The sequence below is a fragment of the Dipodomys ordii genome, unplaced genomic scaffold, assembly GCF_000151885.1.
Source record: "Dipodomys ordii isolate 6190 unplaced genomic scaffold, Dord_2.0 Scaffold216, whole genome shotgun sequence".
Classification (NCBI taxonomy): domain Eukaryota; kingdom Metazoa; phylum Chordata; class Mammalia; order Rodentia; family Heteromyidae; genus Dipodomys; species Dipodomys ordii.
This window is the reverse complement of record NW_012267432.1, coordinates 1040603-1060246: the sequence shown is the minus strand read 5'-3', so window position 1 is coordinate 1060246 and position 19644 is coordinate 1040603. Positions and strand designations below refer to the sequence as shown.

Below are 19644 nucleotides of genomic sequence, written 5' to 3'. Positions count from 1 at the left end.
TTTAACAGTAAATTTTGATTTCCTTCTTATACTTGCCCTATAGACTTCTCTGTTTTTGTTTTTGTTTTTTGGTTTTTTTTTTTTTGGTCCGGTTGTGGGGCTTGAACTCTGGGCCTGGGCGCTGTCCCTCAGCTCTTCAGCTCAAGGCTAGCGCTCTACCACTTGAGCCACAGTGCCACTTCCAGCTTTTTCTATTGCTTATGTGGTGCTGAGGAATCGAACCCAGGGCCTCGAGCATGCAAGGCAAGAGCTCTACCACTGAGCCACCTTCCCAGGCCCTTGTTGTTGTTTTTTGTCAGTCATGGGGTTTGAACTCTGGGCCTGGGCGCTGTCCCTCAGCTCTTTAGCTCAAAGCTAGCACTCTACCACTTGAGCCACAGCGCCACTTCCGGTTTTCTGGTGGTTTATTGGAGATAAGAGTCTCCTGCCTGGGCTGGCTTTGAACCGTGATCCTCAGAATCTCAGCCTAGGATGACAGGTGTGAGCCACCAGCACCCAGGTTTTAAACCCAATAACATTGTGTTGAATCATTCTTGAATTTCAAATATTTTTCTTCCTCCTTTCTGCTTAGAAGAGCTCATCTGATTACAAGACCCCCCCAAAATAATCCTGGATAAGACCTCTATTTTAAGATCAATTTATTAGTAATCTTAATTAAATCTACAAGGACTTTCTTATCCTATACATGATTTTAACACCAGAAGAAGAACGTTTGCTTAGCAAGTACAAGGCTCAGCACTTGGAAAAGGAATTTAAAAAACAAAAGGTAAAGGAGGGAAAAAAGTAAAGGTCATGGAGATCAGAAGTCTGCCTAGGAGCCAGGTGCTTGTGGTTCATGCCTGTAATCCTAGCTACTCAGGAGATTATGATCTGAGGATAATGATTCAAAGCCAGCCCAGACAGGAAAGTCTCCATGAGACTCTTATCTCCAATTAAGCACCCAAAAGCCAGAAGTGGTACTGTGATCCAAGTGGTAGAGTGCTAGCCTTGAGCACAAAGAGGCTCAGGAACAGCACCCAGGCCCTGAGTTGAAGCCTCATAACCGACCAAAAAAAAAGTCTATTCAGACTTCTGGAAGAACTTGTACTTTCCCAACAAAAGGGACATCGATGGCCAGCAGATATCTGTGTAGTAGGTATCTTGTAATTATGATGTATGGATTCATTTCTAGGGGTTCCATAACAAATTACCTTACACTTTATTCCCTTAGAGTTATGGAGGCCACAAGTCTGAAATCAAGGTGTCAGCAAAGTTGTGCTCCTCCAAAGCCTTCTAAGGGATCATCTTTTGTTGCTTCTTCCATTATCAGATAGTTCTAGGTATGTATTACTTGGCTAGTGGCTGCATAACTCTAACCTCTGTCTCCCCCTTCAGATGGACTTCTCTTTTATATATCTGCCTTCTCCTCCTTTTCTAAGATACCAGTCATGGGATTTTGAATCTACACATATAAGTAAGATTATCCCCTTTCAAAGTCTTATTAAACTTCATTACCATCATCACAGGCCCTTTTCCAAAATCGTGTTACATTTTTTTCTCATCTCTATAGCCTCACAACCCCTTCTTTCAGGAAATAAACACTCCATCTTCCTTCTAGGAAATGTTCCTTCCAACATGCCACCCTGACAGGCCTCTGGTCCAAAGAGAGTCAATAAAAATATTCCCTTAGAATTTCAAACATGACAAAGTTGCTAAGGAGAGACTTCTCACAAGAGGTGAGAATGGCAAAGAAACATACAAGAAAATGCTCAACATCCCTGGCCCATAAAGGAGATGCGAATCAAAATATCTCACCTCACTTAGATTAGTCAACATTGTGAATGTTGGCGGGGATGTGGGGAAAAGAGAATCCTATTGCACTGTTAGTGGGAATGTAAACTAGCATAACAACTCTGGACAGCAGCCTGGAGGTTCCTTTAAAAAACTAAACATAGATCTTCCCTATGACCCAGCCATACCACTCCTGAGCATATACTCAGAATATCACAAGCCAGGACAAGAGACACTGGCACATCCGTGTTCATTTGCTGCACTATTTACAATAGCCATGCTATGGAAACAGCCCAGATGCGCCCAAATAGATGAGTGGATCCAAAAAATGTCCTATACTAAATGGAACTTGATACAGCCATTAGAAAGAATAATACTATATCATTTGTAGGGAAATGGATGGGCCTAGAACAAATCATGTTAAGTGAGGTAAGCCAAGCTCAGGGACATGATAGCACATGTTTTCTCTCATGAGGAAGCTAGATCTAAAATACAATGGGACAGGATAACTTATACAGGCCTCTAGACAGTCACACACAGTGAGACCAATGGGGCAAGGCCTATGTTCTTCTGATCATATAAAATCATATTTATCAAAATGAACTCAGAAAATGGAAACAAGAGACTTTTTCTTTGTTTTTGTTTTCTTTTGTCTTGTATGTTCACTTATTTGTCTTTGGGAGTGTAAAGGGAAGCACCGAAATGGAGAAGCACAGGGTAAACAAATGCAGCAGTGATACTCACTACACACTATGTTGAAATAGAACTCTACAACTTGTGGGTGAGGTAGGGGAGGGGAAAACTGGGAGAGAGTGAGGGAAGGGGTGACATTGTCCAAAAAGATATGTACTCATTACCTGACTTATGTAACTATAACCCCTCTGTACATCACCTTTATAATAACATTTTTTATAAGAAGAATTTCAAACACTGGATAAATTTGGGCAGCAAGGTTCTGGATTTTGAGCAGATTTCTAATAATGCTAAGTAGAGCAAAGAAAGAGAAGATCATGGGCTGGGAAACCAGTCTACAATCATGGTAACGTGTCAAAAATCACTAACAAAGTAAACATGACCAAATTTGTTAATGTAGTATAGCCCAGTAAAAATTTGGGAGATCCTAAGTCACAGAAATTTAGTGTCTCTATTATGAAAGGGAGGACCACAAGAAGCTGAAAGTCTTGGGCAATTCAGATGCCTCCGATATAACATGTTACCCCTGGCTTACCAAGCCTCTCGGTGGATTCTGAGGCTAAGCACATGTTCTTTGCTCGTGGCAGTGGGTCCAGCCAGATGAGGGCCTGTTGGCTGGGGTCAAGCAGCAGAGGCCAACGGTAGCTGTAGTAGTGAGTGAAGCTTCGAAGCAGCAGGCCTATCAAGCGGGCTGACCTAGCATGGGGCTTCCGGTCTCGGTCCCACTGGAACTGTTGAGCTTCGCTGCTCAGCAGAGAGAGAATCCTGAAGGGAGAGCGTGTGGCCAGCAGAGACATCTTTGGTGGTACGATGCCATGTTTCTGTTTCAGTGCCTGGGCCACATCATCTGGGCCCAGGGCCTCCGGGAAGCCCCTGCACAGAGCCAGCCACTTGTCTAGCAGCTCCCGGCGCCTCAGTGGTGGGAAGGGACCCAGGTAGGTGATGGCAGCTGAGCACAGGAGGGCATCTCCAAACAGACTCATGCAGTGCTCCCTCAGTTTCTGATGTGTCGGAAAGAGCAGGAGGCGTGGAGGTCAGCTAGGGAACCCGGCGGAGGGTACATGTGTGGAGAGGAACAAGGTAGGGTAGTGGAGGAGAATATGGAGGGGGGCGGGCAGAAGAGAAAGGAGCAGTTAGAACATGGGGCCTTAGGGAACAGAAGGAACTGGGAGGGGTTGAGTACCTGGAGTTGTGTAATCCAGGTGTGCATGGGGGTGATCAGTGCAGACTTTATGGGCCATTCGTGATGTTGTCCGTAGTGTGCTTGATTGAGGTTCTCCATCATACGGCTGTAAGATGCTTGGGCATCCTCCAGCTTCTTAGCCAGGTCTAAGGTATACTCCAGCAACTCCTGGGCCTGAAACTGGTAGCGGCCTAAGCGAGCCTGCTCTCGGATTAATGTTTCCTCCACCTGCCGCAGCAGCATGCTTGTGGGTAGTCCCCGGCGCTGTGCCATCCCATAGTGCATAACTGCCCACAGCCAGATTGCCAGGTTTGCTGCAGGCTTGCTCACTGCCCGCAGTGCGGCATCGCTCATACCTGGAGCACTCAGAGCTTGTCGTAACTTGACCAGTTCTGAGTCTGTGAGCTTCTCCTTGGGGAAGAACACCAACTCCTGGAGAACATGGGTCGTACAGGAAGAGAAGAGCCGAATGCTTTAGATCTTGACCCAACAGCTCTTACCTCATCTTGCCAGGTCTCCCCCTTATGCCTCTCCTCTGCCTTCTTCCTGAGGCCTCATCTTCCTTACCTGATAAAAATCCTCGGGGCATAGGAGCTGCTTGGCACTGGCCCAGCCTGTTTCACGGTGGAATAAGTCGCACAGAGCATCTGTCACGCGGACTACAGGTTCTGGCGGTGCTCGATAGCTCCGGATCTCCTCAAAGTCAGACACCTGCAGCTGGCTCAGAGGGCCCAGAAATGCTTTGCCCATCTAAACAAGGAGAGAAGCGTGCTGCAGAGCACTCCTAAGAATGTCTTCTCGTGCTTCAGTATGTTTCATCTCAGGCGTCCTCGCGGGGAGACCATCCCCAAACCATCTCAGTACCTGAACCTCCACCAGAAGCCGCCTCATCTTTCCCTTTTTGTGGCATCCTAGGAGGGGCTAGCCTCTTCCCCCAGAGAGGAGCAGGGCAGGGCAGTTGGCAGGAAGAGCCTACCTGTTCCAGGAAAGCATCGTGCTGAGCCTTCAGGGCATCCCGCTGCTTGATTAGGTTCTCAACGAGGCTCTCCTGATGCCGACACTCTGCCAGCTGCCGCTTGTACTGGAGCTTGATCTGGTCAAGCTGATGCTGGTACATCCCAACATTCTGTGAACAGAGATCCAAGCCCTGCAACACCACATTCTGGGCAGTGTGGGAACACGCCAGGGTTGGGGGGAGGGGAGACACCATGGGCTTGATAGAGGAACCAAGCTGAACAGATACAGCCTGAGCTCTGGGGTCTGTCAGTGGTTAGACACCCATAGCACAGGCCCAGATGAGTCAGGACTGGGTATTCTGACTCCAAAGCATGTGTGTGTAGCCATTGTGCTCTGCTCCTTATTTTACTTAAGACTCTTGAGCAGAAGTTGTCTCAGAAGACTGTCCCTTTCTTTGGAAGGAAGCTCCTCTCTTGGTCTTCATGATACTGTGTTCCTTTGGGCACTCTCCAACTTCTCTGGCTGTTCTCAGACCTTTCCTTTACTGATATATTGTAAACATAGTACATTGTACTAACATGTGAAAAAAAATGTTCAAAATGCATATTCCCTCACAAGTCCTATACGATATTGCCATCTGCTCAGTAGAAATCTCCACTTGGATGCTTGGCAGACCTCTTCAGACTCTATGCCCCCAAAAGGATGTTGGTTATACCTCCTTAGCTCCCCAGCAATCTTCCTATTTATTCTCCTTGACCTCTTTTCCTCAGAAAACTGGCAACGCACAGTCAAGTTTCCCAAGGAAGAAAGCAAGCTGGGTTGCTACGCGTGGACTCAGTTCCCAGCTTGTCTTTGAGATCTTGCTTTCAGTTCTATCTCTAACATGTCTCTCATGTCTACACTTCTCCCTCCAACACCTCCTGCTCACACCCAGGATCACTCTCCTTCACTGTTCTGGCTTGCTAACTAGTTTCTCCAGTGCTGCTCTTATTTCTGATCTTGAATCCATTCTGCACTCGATTGGTTTCCTACAACTGGGGTCTAATCATCATTGTGTCATTTCTACATATGGTTGACAATGCTTCCTTGTCCAGGCCCCTACTTTTCTTTCTAATCACTCCATCTTTTTCTGTCTCCTAGAACATGACTTTCAGTTTTGCCTTCTCTGGGCCTTTACATGCATTATTACTTCACCCTTGGATATTCTCCCTCCTCACCTCACTCTACCCTTGGTCTAATTGTACGGAACCTGCAGCACCAACTCTGATGTATTTCATTCATTCATGTACATTTTTTTAAATATTTTTGATCTCCTACCATGTTCTACACATGTTATGCTATATATTGGGGCAATGTGTTTTTCTAAAGCCCTGTGGACTTTCTCTGTTATAGCATACTGTTTTGAAATTGCCTAAATGAATCTATATTTTCTAGTAAGTTATAGTCATGAGGAGAGCCAGGGCCTTATGCTGTCTTGTTAGGGGGTGATCTAACGGAACATCGAGGTTGTACTAAATTCCAGCACTTCTAAATGTTTTCTTCCTCTCCCTCTTCCTCTTCTTTCCTCTTTTTTCCTCCTCCTCTTCCTCCTCCTCCTCCTCCTCCTCCTCCTTCTTCTTTTTCATGGGACTTGAACTTGGGGCCTGGGCACTGTCCCTGAGCATTTTTGCTCAAAGCTGGTACTCTGACACTTTGAGCCACAGTGTCACTTCTGGTTTTCTGGTAGTTAATTGGAGATAGGAGTCTCCCAGAGTATTTGATTCCAGTGCCCTGCATCTTGAATATACATTTTTCTAACTTGGAGAGGGGAAGGGAAATACAAAATGCTGAAACAAGGATAGATGTACAAGACAGTATGTTGAAAATGAACTTTACAACTTTGTGAGGGAGGAGGGAGGAGTTGAGGAGGTGGGAGGGAAGGAATGGTAGGGGAAAAACAAAGGAGGGGGGTAACAATGCTCTATAGGAAATGCACTCATTACCTTACTCATGTAACTGTAACCCCTCTTACAGTATCTTTACAATAAAAATATATTAAAAAGAGTCTCCTGGACTTTCCTGCCTGGGCTGTCTTTGAACCATGATCCTTAAATCCAAGCTTTCCTGAGTAGCTAGGATTACAGGCATGAGCCACCAGTGCCTGGCTAAATGAGCTCTTACATATAAAACATTTAGAAGAGCTGAGCACTGGTGGCTCACACATGTAATCCTAGCTATTCCCAAGAGGCTGAGATCTAAGCACTGCAGCTTGAAGCCAGCCTGGGTAGTAAAGTTTATGAGAGGCTTATCTCCAGTTTACCACCAGAAAACCTTAAGTGGCACTGTGGCCCAAAGTGGTAGTGCTAACCTTGAGCAAAAGAGCTTAGGAACAATGCTTAGGCCCTGAGTTCAAGCCCAGGAACCAACAACAACAACAACAAAAGGAAACAACGAAACGCTCTTGTTCCTGAGAACTGTATCAGAGGAGCTCTAATGGAAAAGTGGGATAGCAGGTATTGGGAGAAGGGAGTGAGAGAGAAATACCGACTAAGGAAACTGAGAACATTTATGTCTAGTGTACTATTTAAATACAGTTGTTTCTTTGGTATAGGTATAAATGTCTACCTACCACCATTTCTAATCCAATTTCCTTACTGCAAACAACAGACTTGTAAATTTGATAAGGACAACATGATATGGGGAGGGGGAGGTGGCTACCAAAGGTGAATCGACTGGCAGGGATAGAGATTTCAAAGGAAGAACTAAGAGAAAGAGGTGATACTAAAAATGTAATTCTCAGGCTGGGAAAGGTGACTCAGTGGTAGAGTGCTTGCCTCACTTGCAATTCCTCCACACCATATAAACAGAAAAGGCTGGAAGTGGTGCTGTGGCACAAGTGGTAGAGTGCTAGCCTTGAGCTGAAGAGCTGAGGGACAGTGCCCAGGCCCAGAGTTCAAGCCCCACAACTGACAAAAAAAAATGTAATTCTCTTCCTCATTCATCATGCAAATCCAAAGATCTTGAGAGTATACTAAACTGCTTATAGTCAGTGTTGTAGAGTCAGGACCCCAGTCAATCTGGTCTCAGTTGTACTGTGGGAAACTTATGAGCCTGAGATCTAAGGAAAGAGGCAGCAAGAATTAGAGTTCCTCTGGGGAAAGGGAGACTGTCGAGAAATATGAACTAAGGCTCACTCTGGTTGGTGCCTCTTAAATCCCCTTTTGTGCTTTCTGCTTTGACACAACTGTCTCACAACATCTTACAATCTTCTCCCTCTTACCTTATAGGAGCCTTTTAGCTCTTGTTCCAAGTTCGAGACCAGGCTGGACTGGAAGCTGTGGTGGTCCACTAATGTTCTCAGATTCTCCACGGCAGTATGAATCCTGGAAAGCGATGACACAGTGAATTGACTCCGGGGTACAGGAGGAGGAACGCTGTAGGGAATGGGACAACTTACCGGTTGGCTCTAGTCTTCATCTTCAGGGTCATTTCTTGCTTCTGTAGCATGAAGGTGTTCAGGAGGTCTAGGAAGGTATTGGGAGTGACCAGTGGCAATGAAGGGCACAGGTGCTCATGGTAGTAGGCAGTCGAAAGGTGGATGAGAGCCATGGCTTTGGCCACGCTGGGAATTGAGGCTTGGAGGTCTAGGAACTTCAAGGCGCCTGCAAGGAGCATGGTTTTAATGTGGACTTGTGGACTTGCAGGGGGGAATGGGAATGAAAAGAGCCTTTTTTTTCTAGCTCGTGAAGGAGGGCAGAAAAAAAATCTCAAGGGAGTGCAACGAGAGAGAAGAAAAGAAAAAGGGAGGAAGGGGGAGGGAAGGGAGAGAGGGAGGGAGGGAGGGAAATTCAGGTCTAGTAATGACCAGAACCTGGTGAGAACAAGTGACAATGGCTCACTGTCATCAGGGGGTGGGCTATTAGCACTCTCCAGGTAGAACTGAGCAACCTTGACCAGGGAAGCTTGGTCCCAGGGCTCGTAATGGTCAATGCTGGCCGTGGCCAGTTGGAGAAGCTGCAGGAAAAGAGTGGAGGGCAGCTGCTTTTGGATCTGGTCATCTTCAATCAGGAAAAACATGTGCAGGTGGCGACTCACTTGCTTGAAGAACCTGTGGGCAGGCAAAGGGCTCCTGCTGCTGTCTTGCTGCTCTCTCCGTCTTTCCACTTCCGACCCCAACCCCTTTGGCCCTCGCCCTCCACAGTGACTCAGATAACTTATTTGGGCCTTTTGACAGAGTAATGGCAGAGAAGGCTTGGGGGACGGGTTTCAGGACCTTACCTCTGCAACACGACTTCCTTCTTAGTGTTGTATTTGAGACCCAGGTTCTCCCTGGGGACCCGATCTTCAATGTGATCCAGGTCTGCCTCTGTGTACTGGTCAGGGAAAGTGCCTGAGGTGGCCAGGGCGACCAGGCGATAAAGGGTGGTAATATTCGCACTCTTGGGTACCACCAGTGCCACTGGCTGGTTTGACATTCCGGCATGCCAGCTGGCGTCTCGTAGACACTGGAGAATGGCCTCCTCCGACCCAGACGGCAGGCAGAAGAGGTGGGCCTGACAAATGCTGGCAGCCAGAGTGATGGCTGTATGGCGTCCGGTACCCACAACTCCTGAGAGCAGTAAGCCATGCTGGTGGGGTCTGGCTAGCACACGGACCAGACGAGCCACGTGCTGGGTTGAGGTGTGGCAGCGGGCGAGGTGGGGGTTCAGATTCAGCTGAGCAGCAGACGCAGCCAGCTGCTCTTCCAGGTTCTCCCACTCCCGTTCCAGGTACAAGTTGGGAGTTTCGGAGTTGGATACCAACAATTTCTGACTGAAGACCAGGTCTAAAGGATTTTCCCGGGGACGGAGCAGCAGCACTGGAAGCAACAAGGGTGAGACCAAGTCTTTCTGGTTTATCTTTTTCCACCACCTCTTCTGTTTCTTTGACTGCTTATAGATAGAAGCTCTGGTGTCTGCCTCCTGCTTTGTCTTGGGACTTTTACTTTCCATACTTTCCTTTCCTGTTAATTTTTTGGATGGTAGGAGGCTTGGGTCAGAAGGGTGTGCACCTGTGGTGGCCTCAAGGCTGTAAGGATCCTCGTCATCTGTTTCACTGTCGCTGTTGTTTAACTCCTCCCACTGGGCTAGTTCCCCTTCAGACTCCACTTCGGGAACCCTCTCCTCTTCTTCCTTCTCTTCCTCTTCCTCCTCCTTTTCCTCCTCCTCTTCGTCCTCCTCTTTCTCCTCTTTTTCTTCTTCCGTATGGTCGCTTCTCAAGTGCTGGGATTTCATCTCACAGCAAAAGACTCCCTGAGCTATTTTTAGGAGTATCTTGGAACAGCAGGTGCGTTCCCTGTGGCTGTCCAGACGGTCACAAAAAGTTCTATGTGCCTCGTGCAACCAAAGACGCACCATGTTGCGTGTGACCATCATAACAGACAGGCGAGTGCCACGTAAGCCTGACACTCTGCGCAGATGCTCCTGATGGCTGTAAGAGTCTACAAGACTCCCTGGGCTCACTCTAGTAGGTAGTAGCTGTAGGCTTCCCAGAAGCTGGCTGACAGAGTGCAAGGAGAAATGGTAGTGTGGGTGGAGAGGTGAAGGCATGAAGCGATTGCTCACAGCCTCCCAAGCCTCCATGGAAGCTCGAACCAGAGCTCTTGCCAGAGCACCTTCCCGCTCCATAGAGGGAAAGCGCTCAAGCCAGGCTTGGATGTTTGGTGCGTGTCTGCCCAACATGGTGGTCAGGGTCATGCTGCCTAGGGCTAGCACTGTGAAGAGCCGAAAGAGGCGTGGGCAGAGCGGGCGCTCGCTGCACGCTGGTACTGTAACTGTGGCAAGGAAGTTGGCTGTGGGCTGCAGTGTCTGCAGCTCCAAGGTGTTGTGGGCATACACAGTGCCGTCCATGGCCTGGCGCAGCGTCTCCAGAACTGGCTGGCAGCTCTTCTCTGGGTCTGTGGGACACGAAGAACAGAGAGGATGCGTGCAAGTCCACCTGAGACTCTCCCCTTTCCTTCTGGTCCTGCCCCATCCTGCTAGTTGCAGAGGAAGTCTGTGCTACTGATGTGTTAGGACTGAGTGACATCTGAGCAAGTCATTCTCTCTCCATACATTCCCTAACATTCTTCCCTAAATCCTACCTCTGAGATCAATTTTTTGTTAACCAAAAGAAAATGAATACTGTAGTAAGATTTAGAAGTTGACGTAGTTAGAAAGTGGGTCAGATGACAATTAGGGGGAAAGTACAAATACTTCTCTCAGAGAGCCCATACGCACACTGGGGTTTCCAGTACCACAAAAATACTGTGCTAATACTGCGTGTGTGGATATAATGGAACTGTGAAATCCATCTGTAACTGGGAGCATTTATTATTAGTTCAAAATTTTAATAGATAGGAGGTGATTTCTGGTGGTTTTTTTGTTTTGTTTTGTTTTTGTTTTTTCCTGGTCCTAGGGCTTGAACTTTGGACCTGGGCACTATCCCTAAGCCTCTTTGTGCTCAACCACTTGAGCCACAGCCCCACTTCTGGATTTTTATGAGGAGTTTATTGGAGATAAGAGTCTCACGGACTTTCCTGCATGGCTGGCTTTCAACCACACTCCTCAGATCTCACCCTCCTGAGCAGTTAGGATTACAGGTGTGAACCACTGGTCCCGGCTTCTGTTCTATTTTTTTCTTTAGTCTGACTTGGAAAAATTGCATTTTGCAAGACAGATTTCCTTTTCATCCAAATTACTGGGTTTATTAGCATAAAAATTTCCACAATATTCTCTTATGCTTTTTAAAAATATCTTTACTAAAATCTCTTTCTTTTAAGGGGGGAAAAATTTAGGTTTTCTTTTTTTATTTCTTGATTAGCTTACTAGGGCTTTGTCCATTTTTATTTTTATCTTTTTCAAAGAATCAAATTATGGCTTTGTAGACATGTGCAGTAAATAGTTGAGTAAAAATACCTGTGCTTAGAAATTAAATGTGGGATAGAGAAAAGAGATTTACCAGAAAAAAAAAAAGTGATAACAGATGAGGACATGAGTGTGGGTGGATGGGACCGCTGGCAGAATAAGAATGAGACGATACTAAGAAAGGAAAACTGTAGTTCTGTGAGCTGTATACATGTATTTGACAATCAATATTGCTGTAGATTTTGTAACCTCAGGAGATGAGATTACTAAGTGATGAGATTCCTTCCCTCCACCCAGCTCCTCACCAGAAGTGGCCAGGTGCAGATCCTCCAACAGGAAAAGGAGGGAGTCTTTAGAATCCTGTTGATTCTCAGGCCAGGGGGTGGCTTGTGACTGGCCTTGGACTCCCCTGCTCAGGAGTTGGCGGAGATGGGCAGAACCGAAGGCGGGATGGATGGAGTTGGATATGCATGGGTGGTTTGGCACCACTAGGACCTCCACAAAGGCTGACTTCCCTGTGGCTGCCTCTCCAGCCAGCAGCACGGGCTGCCCCTTGGACAGAAGCAGATCTACCATATATAAGAGCTGCTCGGTCTGGGGAATAGGAATAGAGCTTTCACTGAGACAGTTCCAGGATAGGACAGTTGTCTAGATAAAAATCTACTTCTAAGGCACTTGTCCCAAAGCTGTTCTTAGAGATCATATGCTGTGTATTCTTGTGATCAAAGAATGGGAGCAAATGGATCTCAGTCCAGCCTTAAACATGGTCTTACTCCCTTTAGTCCCAACCTCAGCTATTTCCCCACTGTCCTCATACCTGGTCAGAAGAGCGGAAGAATCCTAGATTTCCCTTGACACGGCTGCTCAGATAATGGCCAGTGAAGGGGACCAATGTCCCATCTTCAGGGTTTACATGTAGATCAAACACTGAAGCTGAGGGTGGTGGCTCAGGGTAGTTGGTGAGGCAACTAATAGAACTCCTCATGAAGGTATCAAAGAGGGGCCAAAGCCTGCTCAGATGGACACACAGTAACAGCCACGCAGTTATTACAGAACCATCAATAACATGCTCATACGTGATACCCTAGCTGCACAGCAAGGTTAACTTGGAGTTTGAACTCCTGTGAGCAAGTTAGCCCCCACTCTCTGCATCACCCAAAATCCCATCCCTGTAGGTACCTGGAAGGAAGGTGGGCTCCAAAGCCCCAGATCAGGGCAAAAAGAAAGCTGCTGACAGCCAGCAGATGTTCCCTGTGCTTATTCGACGTCTCATTGCTTTCAACATGGTATTGTTTCAGGGAGCTGCTTTTTGAAGATGGGATACTTTTGGCCATAGGATCTCTATCACTGTGGTCCTCTGCAGCAGTCACCAAGGCCAGATGGGGGTCCCGGCATACACACAAAAGTGGAATATGGAGAGGAGAGGAGAGGTTGACCATATTACCTCACTTCCTCTGCAGTTCCCATGCACTACAGAACCCATGCTTCTGGCTCCAGACATTCCCCAATCCCCTCCAGCCCCCATGTCTCTCAACAAGCCAGCTCTTCCGTTTTCCTACCTGAGCCATATACACTCTTTTCTTCATAGAGGCGCAGGTGAGAGTCAAGCAGACCACGCAAGATGCGGGCCAGGCTGGTAACTTCAGCTACACCTGGACAAAGAGTCTGCTGCCCATGAATCTGCAGCAGAGAGCCAGTCCCTTTGCGGGCAAGAAATCGGAATGTGGCAGGCACCAGAAATTCAGCCATGTGGTTGAGCTCAGTGATTGTCGGAGGCTGCAAGCGGTAGTCACGGGGCAGGGATGTCATCAAAGTGCTAAGCATAGACTGCCACGTCTGTCCCCCCCCACACCAGACTAGGGCACACCGGCCGACTACTGTGGGGGACATACCTGTGGCATCTGCCACCTCCAACAAGAAGAAGGTACCTGGTGGTCGTGCTATTTGCTGACCATTGGGGAGGCTAAGCTGGGGAGGATTACTCAGGAGGCAAGTGATGGAGTCCAGCCACGCCGAACTAGAGGCCCCATCACAGACGATCCAGTGCTGGATTCCCATCCATTCTTGGTTGTCTTCTTTTGCTGCCTTACTGTTACATCGAGGGGTTGCACGAAGTAGCCTGGGGAAAATGCCATGGTGCCAACAGGGTCCCTCTAGCCATCCTAGGAACTCCTGGGAGTTGAGCGTGCTAGGATAGAGGTGAGTAATTTCCACAGGTTGGTAGCCCTGGGTGGAAGTGCTTTCCATGGCTGCCAACCGATTGTGGATCTTAAATAAGCTGCGCCAGCAAGTAGTCTTGCCACTGCCTGCAGGACCCAGGAGCAGAACGCCTGAGGAACGGCTCAGGGCCTGGCTGAGCTGCTCCAGGGACCCCAGAATTTCAAGGCTGGGAAGCAAGCTTACCTGCCGCAGTTCCTCCATCATTAATGACTTCATCAACCTGTGGACCATAGGCTCTGCCAGCACGTGGCTAGCATTTGGGAAGACCCCACACAGCAGCTTGCGGAGGTTTTGGAGGTGGAGCTCGTCAAGGATGCTGAACAGTGGTGAGTGCAGCAGGGCACGCAGAAGGACAGTCTCCTCCACAGAAGTGAGTCTACCCTGGGACTCCAATTCCTCCTTGGGCTCATTGAGCATCTGGATTGCATCTTCCAGGATCTGCTTGAGCAGGGGCAAGCGGCAGGGCAGGGGCCCAGATGCCAGCTCCTGCTCTAGGGAGAAGAATTTGGATAGGCGGGCAGCCAGGCGGGAAGCATCTCGCATTCCTGCACCCAGCAGGGCCAGCTCTGCTACTCGCTGAAGGTCAGGTAGTGCCAATGCCACGGGCCGCAGCAGCTGGTGCAAGTTGGTGGGTATAGCAGGGCTCAAGGCACGCATGGTCAGAAAACAGCCATAGCCAAGGCGCATGGACACATGATGCTTCTCAAAGAGGCCACTACCAAGGAACTGGGGTTCAGTAGGGTTTATGGTGCCCATGCTTCGGGAAGCCTGTTGGTACAGAGGGCGATAGAGGTTTTGCAGTTCAGCCAGGTGCTGGCCCAGGGCAGAGAGCAAGCCAGGAGGCAGGTGATGGACTGCCTCCAAAAGCAACCAGGCACCACACTGCAGGGCGCCATTCAGGTAGCTGCTCAGACACCTGGCCTCTATCTGGGGCAAGCAGAGCATCATTACCAGCTGGCGGCCCAGGGCCCGGGCCAAGCTGTTTACCATTTCTGTCTTGCCTACACCATTAGAACCCAGTAGTGTCCCACAGGCTACCTGGTCCAGGGCCAATATTAGACTCAGCACTGGGCGCTCAGGGAGCAGGCTGGGTAGAGGCTCTACTCTGGGACCCATATACTCATAATTGTATACGATGGAACGGCCCAACACATCTACCCAGCATGCAGCTGGTGACAGAGAGGACTCAGTTGATACCACTGTCTTAAGATTCTGCAATGGCCTTTCGGGAATCAGGTGAGGAGAACCCAGGTGATACTTGAGTTGACGAGCCCAGTGGAAGTCCTTCAGGTCACTGACCTGGTGCTTCTCTAACAGCTGGGCGATATCCCGGTGTCTTATTGCCATGACCAGCAGGGCACTGAGCAGGCTGGCCTGGCGGGCAGAGGGCACGAAGGTCTTTCTGCCCTGGGAGCTCCTCCGGACTCTCATAAATTGCACCAGGACTTCGACTTTGTGTATGTGCATGGGAGTCACATCGAGGGTCCCTGATTCAAGCAGAGCCTCCTCCATCTCAGCCCGCCACACCACTTCCTCTGCTACCAGTACACACTGCCATGGGAAATCCTGGGCTAAATCTAACCAATGATGAACATGTTGCTGCAGGGGCAACCTTCTTTGCTGAGGCAGTTTCTTAAAGACCAGGAATGAGCTCAAAGCCAGGCGAGCGGTGACACAGTCCTGTAGCAGGGACACCAGTGTGGAGCGCAGGTATTTCTCCAGAGTGGCTAGCCACTTGGGGATATCTGGATACAGGGGTAAGGACTCCTGCAGCTTCACCGCCTCTCCACCTGCCCCTCGCACAGCAAATGTCTCCACTCGAGTCTTTCTACTTGGGATTGACTCCTGGTCGTGGTCTTGAGTATTTTTCTCATCCGTTAGGTGGGATTGGAAGCTTACTGTGTAGACATGAGGAAAGCAGCGCTGCACCCATGGCTGGGCCTCATACGGTTCTAGAGGGGTGGCCAGGAGGGCCACCAGCTCGCTGTTACTGAGGAAGAAAAGGCGGGGGAAGCAAGCACATACCTCATAGAGCACACTCTGCAGAGCCATGATGATGCTTTCCAGCTCCACCGACCCTGATTGCAGCAGCTGTTGTAACTGCTGACCCTGGAAATAAGGGCTCCTCTTGGCACTGGGCAGTATGAGTGACAGCACCAGGGGGTCAGCTATGGAGATGTGCATCAGGGTCCGATACTGATCATCTATGGCCTGGAAACGAGCGTGCTGTGGCAAAGAAGACGGTAAAAGTGAGGGCTGAAGGGAAGCGGCAGCTTTCCCCTCCTGCACTGAACCCTGTGATTCAGGAGCCCTTGTCCAACCTTGGAGCAACTCCCTTCCTACCAGGTCAGCATTAGGAAACTGGATCTTCATCTCATGGAGAACTTTATTCAGAAAAATCCACTTCTGCTGGAACGTCACCCACACCTCCAGCAGGGCACCTGTGTGGGCAGCCGGAACAATACTAGTTGACACACTGAGGTTCTTGCTTTTGCAAGGGAGCCTGAGTTCTTGGGTCTGCCCCAGTAGCACAATAGAAATTCTCTGCTCGAAAGACCCCAGGGACCTTATTAGGGGAAGTTGTTACTTTCACTGTCAATAAAGATCTAGTCACTTTATACAAAGAAACAGCAGGCTGGGAATGTAGCTGAGTGGTCGAGTGTTTGCCTTGCATGCATGAAGCCCTGGGGTTCAACTCCTCAGTACCACATGCACAGAAAAAGCTCGAAGTGGCACCGTGGCTCAAGTGGAAGTACGCTCGCCTTGAGCAAAAAGAAGCTTAGGGACAGTGCCTAGACCCTGAGTTCAAGTCCAAGGACTGGCAAAAAAGAAAAAAGAAGAAGTAGCTCAGAAGGAGGTCCTCATTCTCTCCTTCTGTCCCTCTCTTTCCCATCCCCTGGAACCCTCCCAGCTCAGGTCCCACCCAGCAACCCATCTACAGGCCTGTGCTCACTCAGGCTATGCATGATGGTCACCCACTCCAAAGCTGTTTTGTATAAGTCTCCTGACTTGTGGATAGCCCGCATCTTGAACAATGTCTGAAGACTATCCTGGATTGAGTCTTGTAGATTGTTGTAGTCTGAGGAAGAAAAAGCTGAGCTGTCAGTCACAGCTTAGTTGAGCTGTCAGTCACAGCTTAGTTGAGCTGTCAGTCACAGCTTAGTTGAGCTGTTATTTCATATGGAGCAGGAAAGGGTAGACTAGTGTGATCTTTTATGGGAGGCAATTACAGGGATCTTGACACCCTTTCTATCTTCAAGGACTTCATCGGCCAACATAGTAGATTCAGTGGAACACTAGGGTCTTAAATAGTAGGAAAAAAACTTCCTCCAGGTACTGTGGGCAGACTCCCAACCAGTTGATTTCCCTGGCTAGACATTATCAGTACTCATCAAATTTCACAAAATTCCTTTGGAGAAATAGAGCCTTCATCCTGGGAAGAGGGCTTTCATGGGTTTAAAACTCTACATACTATTTCTATGGCAAGAGTGCCCATTCGGGGATGAAAGAGAACCCTGGTGGAAAATCAAAGACCAAAATTTTCTCTCACAATATCATCACTTGGCTTTCTGGTGCTGTTTAAAGAGTCATCTCAACATTCTATATGAGATTAGTGTTGGGAGTTAAGTGGAGAAAGTAAGTAGAGTGGGAATATTGGAGAATTGAGAGGGAAGACCGGTCCTGACAGATTAAGATTCTCCCAAAACCCTCTGTTGGAGAGAAAAATGCTCTGTATCTAGCTTTCACAGAAAAATACTTGCTGCTCTACTAAAAAAAAAGTACTGGAATTTTTAAGCATCTCTGTCTATCCCTTTACACTGTAAATATTTACATGGTCCTCCTCATGTGAAGAAGCAAAAAGGCCCATCTCTTGTACTCTAAAGAATATGAAGCCAACCACAATCCATACAACTCCTTGAGAGAATGATTTGGGGAAGGCTATGCATAGGTTGTATTAAGTCTCAATCAGGATACAAGCTATGGCTAACAGCAGGTTATATACAAAACACATAGTTGGACTTTCCTTTTCACGCGTGTTCTTGTTCTCATTTTATTAAGAATCTAAAGAGAGAAGTACGGATCCCTAATCCTGAAACAATCTGCCTTCCTGGGATAAGAGTTAAATACATAGTTTCTATCATCTTGGGCTCATTTTGGGTGAATGAAATTGTTATCTTTGTGATGTGAGGACACTATAAAACTTGGTCCTTGACCAACATATCTAAGGAAAAGGAAGGGAGAGAAGGTATGGGGAGAAAAACCAGCCGCATGAAGTGTTTGGTGCAAATGGAAGCCTAGAGATAGAAGGAAAAACTTGGAGCAAAAATGGGGAAAAGCTATAAGCTTAAGTAAAGATTGGGAGGACTCAGTCTACCCAGCCTGATGTCTGAACTCAGAGACAGACCAAGGCAAAACTATCCAGAGCCTGTACTATAATTCTTTGTTCTTTACTTCTAGTAGCCAAATTATCTATAGATAATGCAGTAGTGGAGACCAAGTAGAAGCAGATCTGCAAAGCTGGAGAATCAGGATCAAAACTGGGCAAAAAGATCAGTGTAAAATATACTCATGTGAAAAATGAAAGAGGATGTCCTTTTGAGTCTTAGTGCAAGCATTCACTGTGAAACCCAGTCTTAGTGTATATTAGTCAACACCAAAACCTAGGAGTCCTTAATAAGAGAGATATGAACAATGAGTCCAGATGTGAACAAATACCTGAAGAAGACATTCCTAGCCAAACATTAGACAAGGAGAGGTGACATGGATAGAGTTTGAGTGATGAAAACCATCCAAGTTAGCGTTGAGAAGTCATATACTCTGTTCCATGTCAAAGTCAGATCATTTCATTTTTCCCAGTTGGACTTATGCAGAGCATTAGTCCATTTACTTTTCTTTGTGCCACACTAGAGTAGGCCACTATTGGTTTTCAATTGGGTTACAGTCATTTCTAATTTGACCCTCCAACCTTCATTCTTTGCCTCCCTTTAGCTTATTCTCCATATTAAACTAAAATCTGAACATTTCCCTTTCCCTTTTATGTGTTACTAATTCTTAACATGACCTATAAGATAGCATATGTCCCATTTCCTCTTCCAGTACTCTTTGGGCTGCAACTCTGGTGAATTAGATGCTCTTTCATGAGCATTCTCTTCTCTTATTATAAAATATACTGACTGTGTTAGTCAGACTGGGTCAGAACACATGACATATACAACCTAAGAGGGAAAACCTCAGAGGTTTCAGACCATCGTGGCAGAGAGGGAATGATGGATCAGAACAGAATGCACCATGGTGGCAAGGAAGTAAAGAAAAGGGACCATAGCAAGATAGAGTCCAAGAATATGGACTCATGGATCTACTTTCTTCAACTGGGAGCCATCTCTTACTTTTCACCATCTCCCCAAAGTGGCATCCTATTATGGATCCATGTAAGGATGATTAGATCAAGCCACCAGGATTCAATCACTTCCCAAAACTCATCAGCTGGCAACCAAATCTCTAATACAAGAGCCTATGAGAATACTTCAGATTTAAATCCTAAGAATTCAACTGAAATTTATAAATCTCAAACTATTCTTTACAAGATTCAAAACATTTTTTCATCCACTAAACTGTCTTCTTGCCAAGGGACAGACTGTGATTTCACAGCTATTTGTGAAAGTTATATCATAATTTGAATGATACATTTTTAATATGGGTAGGAAAAGAGTTGTTATGTCTGTGGAAATGATAGAAGGGTTCAGTAAAGACTGTTACTACATATAGACAACCCAGTCTTATTAAGTGGGGAAGTTGTAATAAGAAAATTAGAATAGTGGACTGAGAAGGTGGCTCAGTGGTAGAGTGCTTGCCTTGCATTCCTGAGGCCCTGGGTTTGATTCCTCAGCACCACATAAGCAAAAAGAAAAAAGCCGGAAGTGGCGCTGTGGCTCAAGTGGTAGAGCACTAGCCTTGAAC

General features: G+C 47.4%; 1 protein-coding gene across 1 annotated transcript in view; it reads right to left on the bottom strand.

Annotated features, from left to right (window-relative positions):
• Positions 1 to 19644, bottom strand: part of Dnhd1 (dynein heavy chain domain 1) — a 71333-nt gene that overhangs the window by 7909 nt on the left and 43780 nt on the right. The window contains 15 exon segments of the mRNA XM_013035593.1: positions 2999 to 3464; positions 3647 to 4078; positions 4214 to 4396; positions 4623 to 4772; positions 7863 to 7965; positions 8040 to 8244; positions 8482 to 8690; positions 8861 to 9765; positions 9865 to 10517; positions 11772 to 12060; positions 12284 to 12476; positions 12646 to 12823; positions 13026 to 15912; positions 16030 to 16127; positions 16640 to 16765. Of these exon segments, the coding sequence (XP_012891047.1) occupies positions 2999 to 3464; positions 3647 to 4078; positions 4214 to 4396; positions 4623 to 4772; positions 7863 to 7965; positions 8040 to 8244; positions 8482 to 8690; positions 8861 to 9765; positions 9865 to 10517; positions 11772 to 12060; positions 12284 to 12476; positions 12646 to 12823; positions 13026 to 15912; positions 16030 to 16127; positions 16640 to 16765 (7077 nt within the window).